Source organism: Sus scrofa, chromosome 8 (genome assembly GCF_000003025.6).
Source record: "Sus scrofa isolate TJ Tabasco breed Duroc chromosome 8, Sscrofa11.1, whole genome shotgun sequence".
Lineage (NCBI taxonomy): Eukaryota > Metazoa > Chordata > Mammalia > Artiodactyla > Suidae > Sus > Sus scrofa.
In genome coordinates this window covers 63,568,581-63,585,450 of record NC_010450.4, presented here as the reverse complement: position 1 = coordinate 63,585,450, position 16,870 = coordinate 63,568,581, and the positions used below count along the sequence as shown (strand labels likewise).

At 35.3% G+C, this 16,870-nt stretch overlaps 1 protein-coding gene across 8 annotated transcripts in view; it reads left to right on the top strand.

Annotated features, from left to right (window-relative positions):
• The window catches only part of EPHA5 (EPH receptor A5), a 319,729-nt gene that overhangs the window by 19,284 nt on the left and 283,575 nt on the right, over positions 1-16,870 (top strand). For all 8 annotated transcript variants that reach the window (XM_013978750.2, XM_013978749.2, XM_003129048.6 and 5 more), the window contains exon 2: positions 9,370-9,434. In XM_013978750.2, the coding sequence (XP_013834204.2) occupies positions 9,370-9,434 (65 nt within the window). The remainder of the gene's footprint in view (positions 1-9,369; positions 9,435-16,870) is intronic.

Sequence of the window (16,870 nt, the reverse complement as noted above, 5' to 3'; positions counted from 1 at the left end):
TGTATTCTGTAATACAATGATTTTCAAGCCAGTTAGGTCATCTAATTTTGATTTTTTAGAATAAAAACAATATGTAAAATTAGACAAGTTTGGTTACCACACTTGACAAGGTAGTCACTGAAAACCATATGGTTGGCTCTTTTCACACCATGTGTGCTGTGAATGGATCAGACTGCTCATTAGTCGTAATTTTGCTATCTGTGAATTTCAGTGTTACCTTTGCCTAAACACTTTGTATGTGCTAACCAGTGGTTATGAAATCTCAATCCCTCTTCCCCTGAAATTTACAATGGTAGAGTATATCAGCAGTTTAAAATTTTTAGCATACATTTCTGATCGATGTTTAACTTCCTTCAGAGTTACGTGCTTCATAGTATGACTGTTCAAACAGCTTACTGTTCAAAGAGCAGTGGCTAAAACTTCTTTATGATGATGAAAATATTTTGAAACAAAAAGAACAAAATGAGCAGAAGTGAATGTACTTTGAAACAAACAAAGGCAATGATTATTGCTTGTATTCACTAATGAGTGTCCTAAGATTGAAAAGACAAGAATCATCTATTTTTGATATCACTTTGAAAATAAAAAATCTGACAGTTTAAGTAATTCAGTTTGTAATGACCTTTTTTTCCATTTTGGCTGTGTTCTTGGCATGTGGAAGTTTTGGGGCCAGGGACTGAACCCACAGCTGCAACCTGAGCGGCAGCAGTGACGACATCAGATCCTTAACCTGCTGAGCCACAAGGGAACTCCATTAAATAAATCAGCTTAAAGTGTCATTGGAATTCTTTAAGTCAAATACCTGTAAGTCGGAAGTATCAAGATGTGATAAAAGAAGAATAAACTTTTGGAATAAGAGATTGGAGTCTGCCTTCAAATTCTGCCGCTTAGCAATTATATGTCAGCTAGGATATCTTCCTCTGCAAATAACAGCCAATCACTTCTGCATTGACTTAAGCAGCAAATCTGATTATTTCCCATATAACAGAAAGTCCTAAGAGAGGCAATTTTCAAATTTAGATGGATTAGCCACTCTATGATATTATTTGGAGCCAGATAATTCTCATCCCTTCCCTCTGCCAGCCCTAATCTGTAGGCTTTGCTTTCCTGCTGATCTCCTTACTTGCTCTAGATGGCTTCATCACTTCCAGGAAACACCCCCTCTACCCAGCAACTTTCAAGGCAGCCAGGAGTTTCCTTTTCTAATGTTTTCATAAAAACTCCTTTCCTTTGCAGATCACCTTCACAGCTCATTGGATAGACCTGAATCAATAGTAAGAGCATGTAATTGGAACTGAAATAAGTTCAGCAGTGCTAAATTGTGAAAGGGGGGGAAGCCTGAATGAAACTGGAGAATAAACTAGAGACCAATTATTCCAGGAAACTTGTATTAAAAACATTAAGACACAACAAGGTTTGAAGTAGGAAAGTGACGTGACCGCACTGGTGGCTTAGAAAGGTCTTTCTGGATGTAGTATTTTGTAGACATTTTCAGGGATCATGCTCCTCTACTGAGAAACCAGTTAGGAGGTTTGTCAAGTTAAAAATTATGGCAGGGATTTGACTGGACTGCTTATGCTGTGGAATGAAACAGCAGATACTGCAGAGAGTTTTACACAGAATAGAGTTAGAGTTGGCGGGATTTGGTTCCTGATTCAGTTTGGGGGTAAATGTGCAGGAAGACAGAGGTGACCCACAGATTTCTAGATGGAACAGCTGGTTCTATAGCATTGCATTCACCAAAATAGGGAACATGGAGGGAGGATTTTTTTATCATTGTTCAGGAACATACTTTGTTGGTTTGAGGACAGGTTGAAGTTGGAATGACTGGATGTCATTAATGTAGCTTTAAACTAGCAGACATTTTGATAGGTTGGTAGGAATTTCAGGAGAGAGAGATAGACAAGATATATGGCTTTGTGGGGTTGTTAACGTTTACATTACAAACTAAGACTTGGAAGTTCAGGAACTCCTCTGCAGGGGTTCTTACATAGTGGTATGTGCTAATATCACCTCTAAAAGGCCTGACCAACAAACACAAAATCCATATCCTAACCATTCTCCATCCTAAATAGTCTGATTCAGTATGTATGGGCTGGTGCCAAGACATTTGTTCTTTCTGAAAGGTTGTTTTTGATTTTCCTGTATGTCTAGGTCAGGAATTGTTGGTGTAAAGTGATGAGCAAAGATAGTCTACAAAAACAGAGCATTGATCAAAGCCGAGGTCTGAAGGGTTTGTAGAGAAAGAGTAGCTTATAATGGAAAAACAGAGCCAGAAAGGAAAAGAAAACCACAGAAATATGTTGTCACTGAAGATGACAGGTGAGCGTGTCCATGGGGTCATGACCATATGCCGCCAAAACATAAGGAAAATTAGGAAGTCACGCTACATGATTATCACAGGTTTTCACAACCAGTCTTCTAGGTTGTGAGATTATTCTCAAGCAATATTTGGCAGCCGTGTTTTGTGTACAGTAGATTCATCCACACTTAGGGCTTACTTCATGGCCTTTGCATGTCCTGGGAAGGTCACTGCAATCAAAAGATTCTGTGTTCCAGGCTTCACTTCTAAGTGAAGTACCTGGTTGAGGAAAGCAATAAGCAAGGCTCATGGTCTGTAATGAAGGCTTCAGGTGTTGCCTCATATTTTTTGCTTCCTTCATTTCCCTGCCGAATGAGACTGCAGACTGTCCGTGTTCTGTTGATCATCTCAGTTTGTTGAGATCATTAAATGTGAGAACATATATAAATTGCCTAGTAGAGTACCTGATGCACAGTAAACATGGAATAAGTCCCTTTCCCTGTATTTTTCCTTTTTTTTTTCCCTAAAAAAGGTTGTACAATTATGTTGCTTGGAATTGAAAAAGAAATTAAGACTCTCCCACTCATTGTCTGTGGAAATAGAATTGATTATAGATTCTTGCTTTCAAGCAAAGATGCCGGAAAATATGCAACACCCCTAAACCTAAAACGTAATTTTTACCAAATTTACAAATTTATTTTTCCAATGGGAAACACATGTCCTCTTTCTCTGCATTCCTTTTGCCAACTGTTCTTTGTTCCCTGCGGCAGTTGTCAAATTATAAAATTTAGTCTAGAAGCAAGAAATCACATCTGTGCTGAGTGGGACCATGGAGAGAGGCTGGACGGCTGTATATCTGGGGTTTATTCCCACAGATTAGTTAAATGTGTGCTGTAATTGAATTCAGTAGCTTTTCTGATATTGTCATATGGAATCAATAAGAAAGCATCCATCAAAACTCTACAATGTCTTTTCAATGAGACTTTGATTCAATGCCTTTAAAGAATGTCATCTTATGTGCTACTAATCCAGATTATCTCTCTTCACACTGGAGGTTTGATTACCATTATCATTGTGTTTGTTAATGTGAAGATCATAGAAAAGACAGATAATATAAGATTAAGAATATGTCTTATGGGAGTTCCCACTGTGGCACAGTGGGATAAGAGTCTGACTGCAGCGATTTGGGTCATTGTGGAGGTGTAGGTTTGATTCCTCGTCCAGCACAGTGGAGTAAGGATCCGTTGTGGCTACAGCTGCAGCTTGGATTTAGTCCCAGGCCCAGGAATTCCCATATGCTCTGGGGGTGGCTGCAAGGTAAATTAATTAATTAATTAATTAAAGCTATGAGAAAAAAGCAAAAAAAAAGGAATATGCCTTATGGCTCATGCTTTACCTTTAAGGATCACACATTCTTTTTTTTTTTTTTTTTTTGTCTTTTGTCTTTTTAGGTCCATACCCTCGGCATATGGAGGTTCCCAGGCTAGGGGTTGAATCGGAGCTGTAGCCACCTTCCTATGCCAGAGCCACAGCAATGTGGGATCCAAGTCGCATCTGCGACCTACACCACAGCTCACAGCAACACTGGATCCTTAACCCACTGAGCAAGGCCAGGGATCAAACCAAAACCTCATGGTTCCTAGTTGGGTTTTTTTCTGCTGCACCATGACAATAACTCCAAGGATCACACATTCTTTCAAAGTATTGCCCATGATGGTGGTGACCAGGTGTCCTTGAGCAGTCTTCTGACACTTCAATCTCAAAACACATCTGAATGCATTATGTTTCTGGAAAATCCAATAACATTTTTTTTTTTTTTTTTTTTTTTTTTGCTTTTTGTGACTAATATTAGCAAGATTTTAGAGAGGAATCAATGGAGTCAGAGTGATACACAGCAAGGTATGAGTATTTGACAGTTATAATCATTAAAGAGCATATTTGAATAATTAGCTCCAGTTAATACTTAATTATTAGAATGTGTGAAGTTGAGGCCTTAGGAGTCTTTTTGTATAAATTCCATTTTCCTCATTCTGCCCTCCCCTTGTCCTTCTTGAATCCCAACAAGAATGAGTTAGCAACTCTCTGCCTTTTCTGAATGTGAATTCTTAGAAGCTTTTCTCTGTTTGTCCAAGAAAGCATTAAAATTATTAGTGTGTAGTAATAAAATTAAAACAGACATAAGATTAGTGTGAATTAGTTCCTATTATAATCTGTTGTTTGATTAGGCAGTTAACCAGTTTTTGCATACTAAAAAGGTCCGGTATGCGTGAGTCTTTCTTTTTCCTATATTAATTTTAGGAATTTGCAATAGCCTAAATACTCATTGACCTCTGTAGAGTTATTTCTCCTGGAGGATCAGTCTTCTTAATTACTGATTAGAGTATCAACCAATATGCCCATCTTCTTTGTAATTATACAGTGGCAGAGGGAAAATGACCTTGAAGGCTGTCACCCAGTTTAATGGTGTGGCTTTATTTTAAAATATAAATAATAGAATAAAAACATTTTCCATAAAATTTCTGATATCTAATTAATGTCTTCCAGAGTAACTGTGGTATCAAACATTTCCTCTAATTATATTCATTAGTGGCTTCTCCTGGACAAGTTTTAATTAAGTTGTACAATGAAGATCAATACTCATTGTGTATTCATTGCAGTTTACAACAAGCATATATACTGTTCAGAACAATTTAATTACTGTAATTGTAGCACAGAAGTTACAGAGTGACTGTGCTCCATTATTGCCAAACCCCCTTTTAATAAATTCAGTAATGAAATCGAAAAAGGAAATTCTAAAAATTCACATTTATATGTATGCTGTGTCTAAACTGGATTTTATGTCAGTAGCATAAGTAATGGGGAGAATGGAGACATTACTGGTATCAGTGGCATAGAGCTTTTTCATGCCATCATGGATGTTGAGAATTATTGGAGCATAAATAAGAACACTTGTACCAGTAGTTACATTGGTTACTAAAATAGAGTTGTTGGCTGTTCAGAATACTCTTATTTTTTTCTCTAAATAAGACTCCAATGTTTATTACTTTCATTTCCTTAAATAGGAGTAGTATTTTGATTCATAAAGAATGCTTCAAACTATGTTAACTTCTGTTAATGAAGAACATGCTGCTGATGCATTGTACAAGAAATTAGGAAAGTAGAGATTTTCTAGTAGCATCGTAAGTGTATACTACGGTTTCTCAGCTTTGGCACTAGTGAAATTTGAGCCAAATAATTCTTTCCTGGGGGCGGGAGAAGTTTTGCTGTGTGTTGAAGGATATTTAGTCAGTTACATGCCTGGCTTCTTCCCACAAGATGTCAACAGCAAACATTCTCCCTACTTTTGACAATCGAAAATGTTTCCAGACGTTATTAGATGTCCATTTTGAGAACCACTGGTGTGTGTTGATTCAGCCACATTCTGATCTGCCCAGTGACCAAATGATTCATTGACAATACAGACAGCTATTCAACTGTTCTGAGTGCAGGCTTGGTTCATAGGCATGAGTCAAACATGGCGTTCTTTTAAGGAAGCCGTGCAATTAGAATAATATAATTCTGTGTAGTCCATGTTTCAGAGATTAGAATTAGGTGATAATTAAATATTCAGTAATACTACCTTACCCAGACGTAGGAAATGGAAAATCAGAGGTAGCGTCTTGGAGAAGGCAAGTTTAGGAGGTTTATCGGAAATACATGTATGTCACTTTTCACTTCTACCTGAAATTGTCTATTTATCTGAAGACAACCTTTAGACAAGATCATCAAAAGAAAGATAACATTCTTGTTATAGTTCTTTTCATGTGTTTAGCAGCATATTTCAATATTGAAAATTCCCAATATATTGTATTAACAGCCAAGCTAGTATTGTGAGGTCATTTATTTACTTTTACTGAAATACATTTTGAAGGACAAATGAAAAGTTAGCAATTCACAAATGTAGCTAGAGCAGCATGTGCAAAGCTTGGAGGTGTTATAAAGCTCTCTCACCCTCTGTATCAATCTGTCTGATATTATGCAGATTTAATTTTATTTAGTTATTTTCCCTGAAGCATTGAATCCCAATTTCCTCAATATTATATGGACATAATTAAAATATAGTAGTCTGCAGGTAATTCCCTAAAATCCCTAATTTTTCTCTTTTTTCCCAATTGTCAATTCAGTAATGGTACATGTAAATATATGTTTTGCATTGTGAATTTTATGAAATCTTCTGTTTCTAGGAGAAAAGCAATTTCAAGTAGTAGTGAAAAGTAATATACATGTGTTTCTGATAAACCTCCTAAACTATTTTATCTGAAAACAACCTTTAGACAAGATGATCAATTGAAAGATAACGTTCTTGTTGTAGTTCTTTTCATGTGTTTAGCAACATATTTCAATATTGAAAATGTCCAATAAATTGTATTAACAGCCAAGCTAGTATTGTGAGGTCATTTATTTATTTTTACATGTATCTTTAAGCCAAAAAAGAGTAAAAATAGTAATTTAAATTAAAGTCAATTCAAATTATATCTAGCCACTTGAGATGGAACTTGATGGAGAATAATGTGAGAAAGGATTATATATATATATATATATATATATGTATGTATGACTGAGTCACTTTGCTGGACAGCAGAAATTGACAGAATATTGTAAATCAACTATAATAAAAATTTTTTAAAAATTTTAAAAAGTTAATTCAAATGAAGGTAACCAAATTTTAGAAAGATGCCTGGAAATCTCTTCATTGATAATAATGACTGTTTCAAGATGCATGTATTATGAAGAGGTCTACAACGCATGCTGTATTTCTCATGGCAGGCTATATGAATTCCTAGAATTCACATCATTTTGCCAGCACAGGACTAAGTTCAGTGACTGCCATCATAGTAGAAGGCCTTTAGTTTGCTCATTTGCTCTACTTTATCTAGTCTACACAGATAAGCTGCTGCTCAATATCAAAGGTGAATAAAGTGAATTATAAAGATGAATAAACAGAGTGATTAGGTTTTGCACTCCCCTGATATTTAGTCATGTCTAGACACAGCCCTAGTGCCCCAGAAAAAAACTAAAATGAGGACAAGGACATTTAAGTTTAACATAGCCTTATTCCCATAGAAACTAGAAAAGCCAACAGTAGAGTGAAAAGAAAAGAGTATGCATCTACCTGGAAAAATTAGATTTAGCGGAGTGACTGGTGATTTGCCAAGTTAGTGGGGGAGTAAAACAGTTTTGGTTTGTTTGGTTTGGGTTTTTGCTATTCTAATATAGTAGTTTTTAAGTTAGGTCAGTTTGCTCTACAAAATCATAATCCCACAAATTATTTTTTTATTGCCTAAAGCCAATATGATTTGTGTATGCTAAAGTTGATACAAACATTATTTAAGCATGCATTTTTATAGTGAAAGAGCTCAGAACATGAGGAAAATAGACAAGTTTATGTATATGTTACAGTATTGAGTTGTACACCCATTTTTTAATTTTTAATTTTTAAATTTGTTTTCATATTAATAAATTAATATAGACTGTTACCTTAATATATAAGATGTGTATATTTGCATATGTGATAGGAAATAAAATGCTGGATAATAAGGGTTAAATGGACCTAATTTCCATTGCATGTAGAGAATTTCCATTTCAGTTGTGATCCTGATTTCATAGGTCATGATAATTTTATCTTATGTTTTCTTTTTTTTTTGTCTTTTCATCTTTTCTAGCGCTGCACCCACGAAAAATGGAGGTTCCCAGGCTAGGGGTCAAATCGGAGCTGTAGCCACCAGCCTATGCCAGAGCCACAGCAGTGCCAGATCCAAGCTGTGTCTGCGACCTACACCATAGCTCATGGCAACGCCGGATCCTTAACCCACTGAGCAAGGCCAGAGATCAAACCTGCAACCTCATGGTTACTAGTCAGGTTCGCTAACCACAGAACCATGATGGGAACTCCTATCTTATGTTTTCTTGTAGAAGTTTTGTAAAAACACATTCCTCAGTCTGTCAGCTGTTAAACCTTTAAATCTTTAGTATCCCAGGCATATACTTGCAGGTAGAAAACCCAGTTGTTACCCTTTTGGGTCCATGGCATGGTCATTCAAAGTGGTTCAGCTGCGCAGATGTCCGGTAGATCCATTTGTTTGAGGTAGCATATCTTTGAAAGATAGTTATCTATAATCTAGAGCTAAAGCATTTTGAGTACACAGCACCTTTTAAGCTGCTTAATTTCAGAGGGACTGTAGGCGCACCTGTTGAAATATAAACTGTTGGTGTGTATGTTTGTAAGTGTGCGTCTGGGTGCAGTTGTGTATACACGGTCTCCCAGGGCTTCCTTCAGCAGTGATGAAATCTGAACTTCTGTCCTGGGAGTTTCAAATATTTTAGGATATCCAGCCCCATCTGAAGTCTGCCTTTAAAAAGTGTAGCTAATATAAAAAGCACATTTTGGGCTATGGTTATATCTAAGTAGAAAATACCTTTGGGAAGGCAGTGGGCACTGAACTAAAGCAACAACCGCAAGAGCTGCTACAGTTTCCTAGGCTTGGTTAAGGTTGTGTAGATTTATTTCTTATTTAAATTTGCAATTTGGATTACAGATTTTGGTTAATATCACAAAAATGATACAAGCTTGGAATAGTTTATTGCTGTTTCATGCAAATCATTTCTTAATTGCTTCATAACAGCTTTCCCGAAGACAATAGAGTATGTTTAGCTGCAATTTGATGGCTACAGCTTCATCCCAAGACCTAGGGCCTTTAAAAAAGTGTCCCTGGTCCTCACGGTTTTCTGTGGACCTTCTATTTTTTTCTTTTTCTTATCAATCTTTTCCCTGATTCTTGTTTGACAAAAGAAAAAGAAGCACTTAGGGTAATGATTTCTTTATACATTTTTGCTGTAATTGTTCTCTAAATAGTTATTCAAAATCACTTATTCTCTTGCATCTTAATAATGTTATAACTCTTGCATCCATCCTAATGAATGCTTAACCTACTTTCAGTTATATAAGCAACATGTAATTTTAATAACACTATGAAAATAGTGATGTATTTTTATATACTTAATTCATTTTGGTGTTCTTTCTTTTTTAGTGAATTTGTTGGATTCACGGACTGTCATGGGAGACTTGGGATGGATTGCTTTTCCAAAAAATGGGGTAAGCCTTTATGAAGTTCTCCCTCTGACTTAAACTCCTTGAAAAGACGTAGTATTAAATGTCATATAATCGAAAATCCTCTCAGCACACTTGTTAAGAGGAGAGGGATGTGTGTGGGTGAAGGTGCAGGAGGAGACCCATATTGGCTCTGTCTGGGAAAAACAGACACATAGGGGAGAGATTTTAATGACTGAATAACAAATATATTTTTTTGTTTCTGAATGTTTCTCCATAAAGAAATATGATGTTTTCTTTAGTCTTCAGGAGAATTTCAGATTGATGCAACAAACACACTTTTAGAATTGGTTTGTCCTAAAAAAAAGAAGAAGAATTAAAAAAAAAAAAAGATTTGCTGCTGTTTTGCCCTTATCCTGATTGAATAGAAGATAAAAGTTAATGTGTCAGTGACCAGTGTTGAATCAAACACTGGGACCCACTTATATGTTTCATTCACTACATTAGGAAACGAAAGTATTATCAGAAAGTCCTTGAAATTCCATTAAGATTAAAACTTTCTCAGATTATCAGGTCAGTCATCATTCAATTATTCAAATGTTTTATTTCAATTCTTGAAACTTCCTCTAATAAGAACTTAAAAGTGCTTCATTGGAAGATCTTTTATAATCAACTAGTGTTTTTATTAGTAAATTATTTTACTGGTGTATATTAAAATAAGGTCTTTGGTGCAAATTAGCTAAGCCATTTTAAACAATATGCATATTAATGTATTTAAAATACTAATAACTTAATACATAGATTATATTAAAAATATTCGAGGAGTTCTTGGCGTGATTCAGCTGAATCGAATCTGACTAATATCCATGAGGACATAGGTTCAGTGCTTGGCCTTCCTCAGTGGCTTAAGGATCTAATGTTGCCATGAGCTGTGGTGTAGGTCGCAGACGTGGCCTCAGATCCAGCATTGCTGTGGCTGTGCTGTAAGCCTGTGGCTGCAGCTCCAATTCAACCCCTAGCCTGGGAACTTTCATGCCTCAGGTGCGGCCCTAAAAAGACAAAAAAAAAAAAAAAGTACAATGTCTTCTGCTTAATTAAAAACACATCCATATTATCAGATGGGAAATGAAACCTAAGTAAAATATTGTACATAAAAAGCATTGTTTTATGTAGGAAACATTAATTGTATTGCATGACTGTTATATTAAAAACAATCTAGACTTTAATGTTAACTTAATATTCAAATTTTCAAGCTAAAACTACCCAGCATCATTTATTGAACCACTTTGTGACAAAAACAAATAATATTTTCAACCCCTCATTTTAAGAAAAAATTATTAAACAATTTGAATACTTAAAATTTATTTATACAGTGTCTATGTGCAATTCATTTAGAAACTATGCAGACTAATAATATTTCATATGATTTTAAAAGTTAATTTTAATTTAAGTAATAAAATATTATAACAGACCTGGTTATAACAATCCAAATGGCCAAAATGTAAAATTTTTTCAGTTGATGAATAAATCAGATGTGTTAATTGGTCCTTCACTTAGAACATTATTTCTGTGGAAATAAGGTAAATAGTATTTTTTTTAATTCATAATCATTTATGTTAACATCCTCATCTCAATGTGCTTCTTCTTTTTTCATTAAGTTGGTATTTCTTTTCGGTTGTTAAGTGTTATGGTTGCCTTGAGAGATGTAATATAAATAAATACAAGGTGTTTGTTAAGATATGAGAACATAAAGATAAGTCAAATGAAAAAAAAAAAGTCCTACTCATGTATGGCTAGTGCAAACATAAAGGTATATATTCTCTTGGTCTCTCTTTTATCTTTCTTTTGCTCTTCCTTCTCCATTCTTACTTTAGCCTTCCCCTTACTAACCACCTCCTTTCTTTTCATCTTTTACCATCTCTGCACAAGTAGATGGCTGGCTGACGTCCATCTATGAGAACCTGTACATATATTCTGTACTCTGCATTTTTTCACATATCAAAAATGGTTTATTACATAAATATTTTAAATTGCCCTTTCTGAGAAAATTGCTGACATGTTGGGTTGAATTTAATTTTTAATAGCCTGAGAAAATGTCATATTCTCTTTGAATCTCTTTGAATTTAGTTTTGTGTTCCTTCTGTTTCCATTCAAAAGTTACTCAGAAAAGGTTTGACAGAGTATAACTTTGAGGGGAAATCTGATGTTTTAGTTATTCTTGCACCTAGACATTTTTAGGGAGATTACTCAATTTTGTATGTAAGTTCTGTATAAAACACAATTGATTCCTTTGTAAAAATATAATTCTTTGCGTCAGAAATGGAATATTTCCAGCCATCCTAACAACTTTATACTTTCTTTTTCTTACTATTGTAATACTATAGTGTTAACTTTTTTCAGATTTTTAAATGAGTATTTTTTTCAAAAATCTTGTAATTTTTTGAATGGTGTTTCTTTTGACATAGCTAATGCCTGATGTTAATATTGAAGAAGTAGAAATTAAATTAGGGAAACTTAGTGAATGATTTCTTAGCCAGGTATGAGGAATGTGCACAGTATCCAGGTATGTTTTGTGTTATGTCACATGAATGCAAAATGAAGAAAGTTCTAAAATTATATTTTTTTTAGGAGTTCCCATCATGGCTCAGGGGAAATGACTCCGACTAGTATCCATGAGGATACAGGTTTGATCCCTGGCCTTACTCAGTGGGTCAGCAATCCAGTGTTGCCACGAACTGTGTGGTGCAGGTCACAGACGCAGCTTGGATCCTGTGTTGCTGTGGGGGTGGAATAGGCCGGCAGCTATAGCTCTGATTGGACCCCTTGCCTGGGAACTTCCAGATGCCACAGGTGCGGCCCCCCCAAAATAAAATAAATAAATAAATAAATAAATAAATAAATAAATAAAATTATATTTTAAAGAACATGAGCATACCCAGTACAAGTAGTTTCAATGGAGAGTATATATACTTTTTATATCAGGCTATGTCACTTATTATTAGATAAGCAGTTTAAGTGAAATGTAGACCTTCAGAATGATGTCAGCAAAACTTTTGGAGTAAGGGCATCTGAAACTCTTTTCTTCCATAAAAGCCATGATAAAACTGGAAAATATTATAAGAATTAACTTTTCAGTAACTCTGGAAATGAACCAAAATCCTGGAGCAATCCAAGGAACAGTTACTGGAGAAAAATGACTACGTCTTGTTAGAATAGCAAGTTTGTGGTATTTTAAGGTACCCTGTATCCTTTCTTGCTTCTCCAGCTCTTTAAAGTAGCCTTGAAAAAAAAAAAATCTTCCATCAAGGAGAAAACCAGCAGTCTGGCAGGCACTAGAGTGGACAGAATCGGTTAGAAGATTCTGCAGAAACTTTATCTCAGAGAATTATTGTTATATATAACCCAATAATGCCATGAAAGAATGCTTTTGTAAGCCTGTCTTAGCTTGTCTGACTCAGAGCTCTCCCAATCTGAAAGCCCTTATTATACTAAGCAAAGAGGAATATTTTCTTCAGAACATTATTTTTTAACTTCAGGCCCTAAGAATGAATATTTTATTATTTTATTTCTTAAACTAATAAAAAATACTTACCTTAAATCTAGGCCTAAGAATTGGGCAGGTTCCTACGAGAAACACTTATTCATCCTTTGTAGTCGTACACACATTCCATACACCTCTTAGAAACAGTCATTGCACCTGCGATACTTTTTTTGTTGCTTTTCAGCTTCAGATTTCTTATAGCTGTCTTCTGTTTACTACCATGCAGTGTTTCTAAAACTTGGCTCAGCATATAATAGAACTTTGATAAATATTTAATAGAAGGATAACTTCTTTTATTTTTCAACTTATAAAATAGGACATACATTACTGAGATGTAGTTTTGCATAAAGATTAAATACATGAGACTAACCATAGAACTAGGCACAGTTTTTGGTGCTCAGTAAACATCTTTGACCTATTGCATTTCTGTTCTCTGCATACTTAGAGCTCCACCAATCCATCAGGTTTTTGTGTTTCTTTGTTTTTGAATATAAATATATCTGTATGAACTCATTGTCAGCACTGAATGATTGGGAGGTTTCATATAAAATCTGAATTTCCACCTTCTCTGTTTAGTTGGAAATTTGAGAAAGCCAGAGCTAGCATCTTTCTATGACCTCAGCCACGTGAAGCTGAGTTGGAAGAGAGTCAGCAAATTCTCCTCTGATTTGGTTTCCACCTAATATGCTTCACTCCTTAAGTCTGTAATGTTGGTTTATCATGGAGTCCCTTTTAAATATTGCACAAGCATTGAGATTTTCTTTTGTTTCAGGAGGGACTTTATTTTTTTTAAACTGCTCTTGTTGTTACATCCTGAGGTGGTTTCTTCCCAGTTTTTGGTTGAACACTTCACCTTAGTCAGGACTCATCATTTGAATTTGGACTTCAGCATGTGCATTTTAGCCATGGTGTATGAGATAAACAGCATGTGTATGTGTGTGTGTCTTCTGCCTCATGGTAGCAACTTGAACTTTCCTTCCCTTTTTTTCCCCATCCATATCTAGGAGTACTGTGTTATAGCAGAGTTTGCTTTTGTGCAAATTTGCTGCATTCATTCATTCAGTGGATATGTATTGGACATTTATTTTCGGTTAGAACTCTTCTAGGCACAGACTAAGTGTGCCTTACTTAGTTTGTGCCTGCTTTGGTTAGTTAGTTAGTTTGGTTAGTTAGATAAAGTAGTGAAGAAGAGTTAGGTACTAACTAGTCTCTGACACCCTGGAGTTGAGGCAGGATTATTTTGAGCATGAGTTACCAGGGTGTTAGAGCAATGTGGTAAATGAAATTCTTTCTGTTGCCATCCTTTCTTTCTGTACTTTCAAAAAAGTGGCAGAGAGGTGACAGTATTTGCTCAAGGTCATTCAAGTTGTTTGTGACAGCTGGGAGGATTGTTCTTTCTAGTGTATTGCATTTGTCATACTTGCTCTCATATCATTTTTTTCTCATTGTCCTGCCATAGGAAAAAAAAAAGAACTCTTTCGAGTACGTAAATTCAGTTATCACTAACAACGACAGTGTAGAAAGAAATACTTGGATAAAGAAAATGAGGCTCAGTAAGAAAATGAGGTTCAGTAACTTGCCCAGTTATGTAGTTTGTTAAGAGATTGAGGCCATCATAAACCTAGATCTTCCAGGATACTGATTATTTTAAACCAGAGGTGAACTCCTACAAACAGGGCTCCAGAGGCTTGACTTTGTTTTTGATGGTTCCCAGAGTTCTAGTTTATGTAAAGGAAGAACTGATGCTTATGAATTTCACCTCAAAGAAAGTTGTAAATGAGCTGGAGTGGGTCACCTGCTATTAATCGCTAGATCATAATATGAATTGGGGAAATAGCAATAAAAATTTTAAGAAAAAAATGTATAGAACCTAGGTGTTAAGATATATGTTATATTGTGTTATGTATATATACATATAATTATCTAATTAAATAAAAGCTAGCTAGCTACTGGATAATGAAAAGTATAAATTAACTTGACTTCCAGCTATATCTGTAATTCACTATATTATTTTTGGAATTTCTGTGAATCTCGGCTTTCCTATCGGTTGTCATCCTTCATCCACTAAAGGAATAGAAAAGATAATTGTTGCCTAAAAAGCTGCTTCTATTGCGCTGATTTTAAACATAGCCAGAAAGCAGCATTTTGGTAGTTACTTAAAGCAGCAACCACTCAGCTCTTTGGCATTTCAGTGAAGTAAGTAAACTTTGTAACAGTTTTTATGCAACACCCAAATGTGAGACTGAATAGTTTAATTTCACTTTGAATAAAATTAAGGGGAGGGTTTGTAAACTTTTTTTTTCTTCCATAAGGGGGTCTTTAATTGCAGACAGAAACAAAAACAAACTGGTAAAACACAGACTGACTTCTGGCTTAATTGATGTAAAATGTGCATAGTTACTCTCCGTTCTAAATTTCACTGTTTATTTGGGTAATTTTTTTTTCCTCCAGAGTATCTGTTGTTGGTATTTTATATTGAGGTTCTCAAACTTTTTCAGCCTCAACCCAATAGAACATAATTCTAACAACAATAGTAATTCTTCAGACTGGGGCTAAGGAATAATTAAGAGGCCTTGAGAATTAATTGATTTCATGATTGACTCATGTGGTCATCCCTCTTTTTTATGTTTTCATAAGATTTTGCCTTAAATACTTGTTAATTTTAACTATTTGTCTCACTTTTAAAATTAGTATACTTTAATTTTTAGAGATGTTTTGGGTTTGCATAAAAACGAGCAGACAGTGTGGAGAATTCCTACATACAACCTCAGTACCGTCTTTACCCTTTCCCAGCTATTAGTAGCATGTTGCATTAATCTGGCACATTTGTTACAGTTGATCAGCCAATGCTGATACATTATTATTAGCTAAAGGCTGTGGTTTGTATTAGAGTTCTGTTTCTGTTTTACATCCTGTGGGTTTTAACAAATATGTAATAACATGTTACCGTGGAAGGGTCTTGAAAAGCCACTCACTTTCCTGTCTGTATATACTCTGATGTACTTTGAAATAACTCTCATGTAATTAGAAGGAAGCAGACACCTTCTGGAACATTTAATACTGATTAATCTATATAGTCTAAGCATGCATGTCAACAGCATTGCTTCCTGGAAATTTTTAGCAAATGTTTTCAAAACGTATTCTTGTGAGAATAAAATGAATGGTTGTGGTGTTTGTTTAGAGGAGATTATGCTTTTACGTCTTAGAAATTCCACTCTTGCTCTTTTTCCATACGTTGTTGTTACAAAAGAGCACAAGCTGCACCTGCCTCCTTTGCTTTGGTGGACCCTGCCTTTTCCCCGCTGAGTTCTGTGTGCTTCCTGTAGCACGCAGTGGGCAAGCCATCGTGTTCCCCTGGGTGTCACCTCTGAGTCATATTTCAAGTTCTGCTTTTATTTTTGCTCTTTCGTTCTTCCGTGTAAAGAGGGTAAACATTATTTTTGAAGTCTTTTATTTTGCTGATTTTAAGGGCTATTAGGATCCTTCATAATAATTTATTCACTTCAGAGAGGTTTCAGAATATTGCCTTAAATCATATTTGTTCTGCAGTAGAGACAGAGGAATCTGCTTTCTGCCTAGGGGAGAAAGAACTGTCACTAGTCCCCCTAGAAGTCACTTCAAAACAGGAGTTTATGGCTTTTCTTGTTTTAGTGTCACTTTGTTCTATTTTCTGATTTCTTTGAGACAGAACCTGTGTATTTATTTTGAGGTTGAAAATAACTCAAATTTAGAGTAATCAAAATGGACTGTGACTACACTGTCAGTGTTTTATGTGGATTCTCATGAATCGAGGAAACTTACAGGGGCTTTTCTCTTTTGATACTTGATTTTGGCAAAAGTGGATGTGAGGGTTTTGTGTGTGATTCCTTGTCCCCAGACTTAAACACAAAGAATGAGGAGAAATATTTGAATGTTGCTAATCTCTTGTATTTTGGTTACG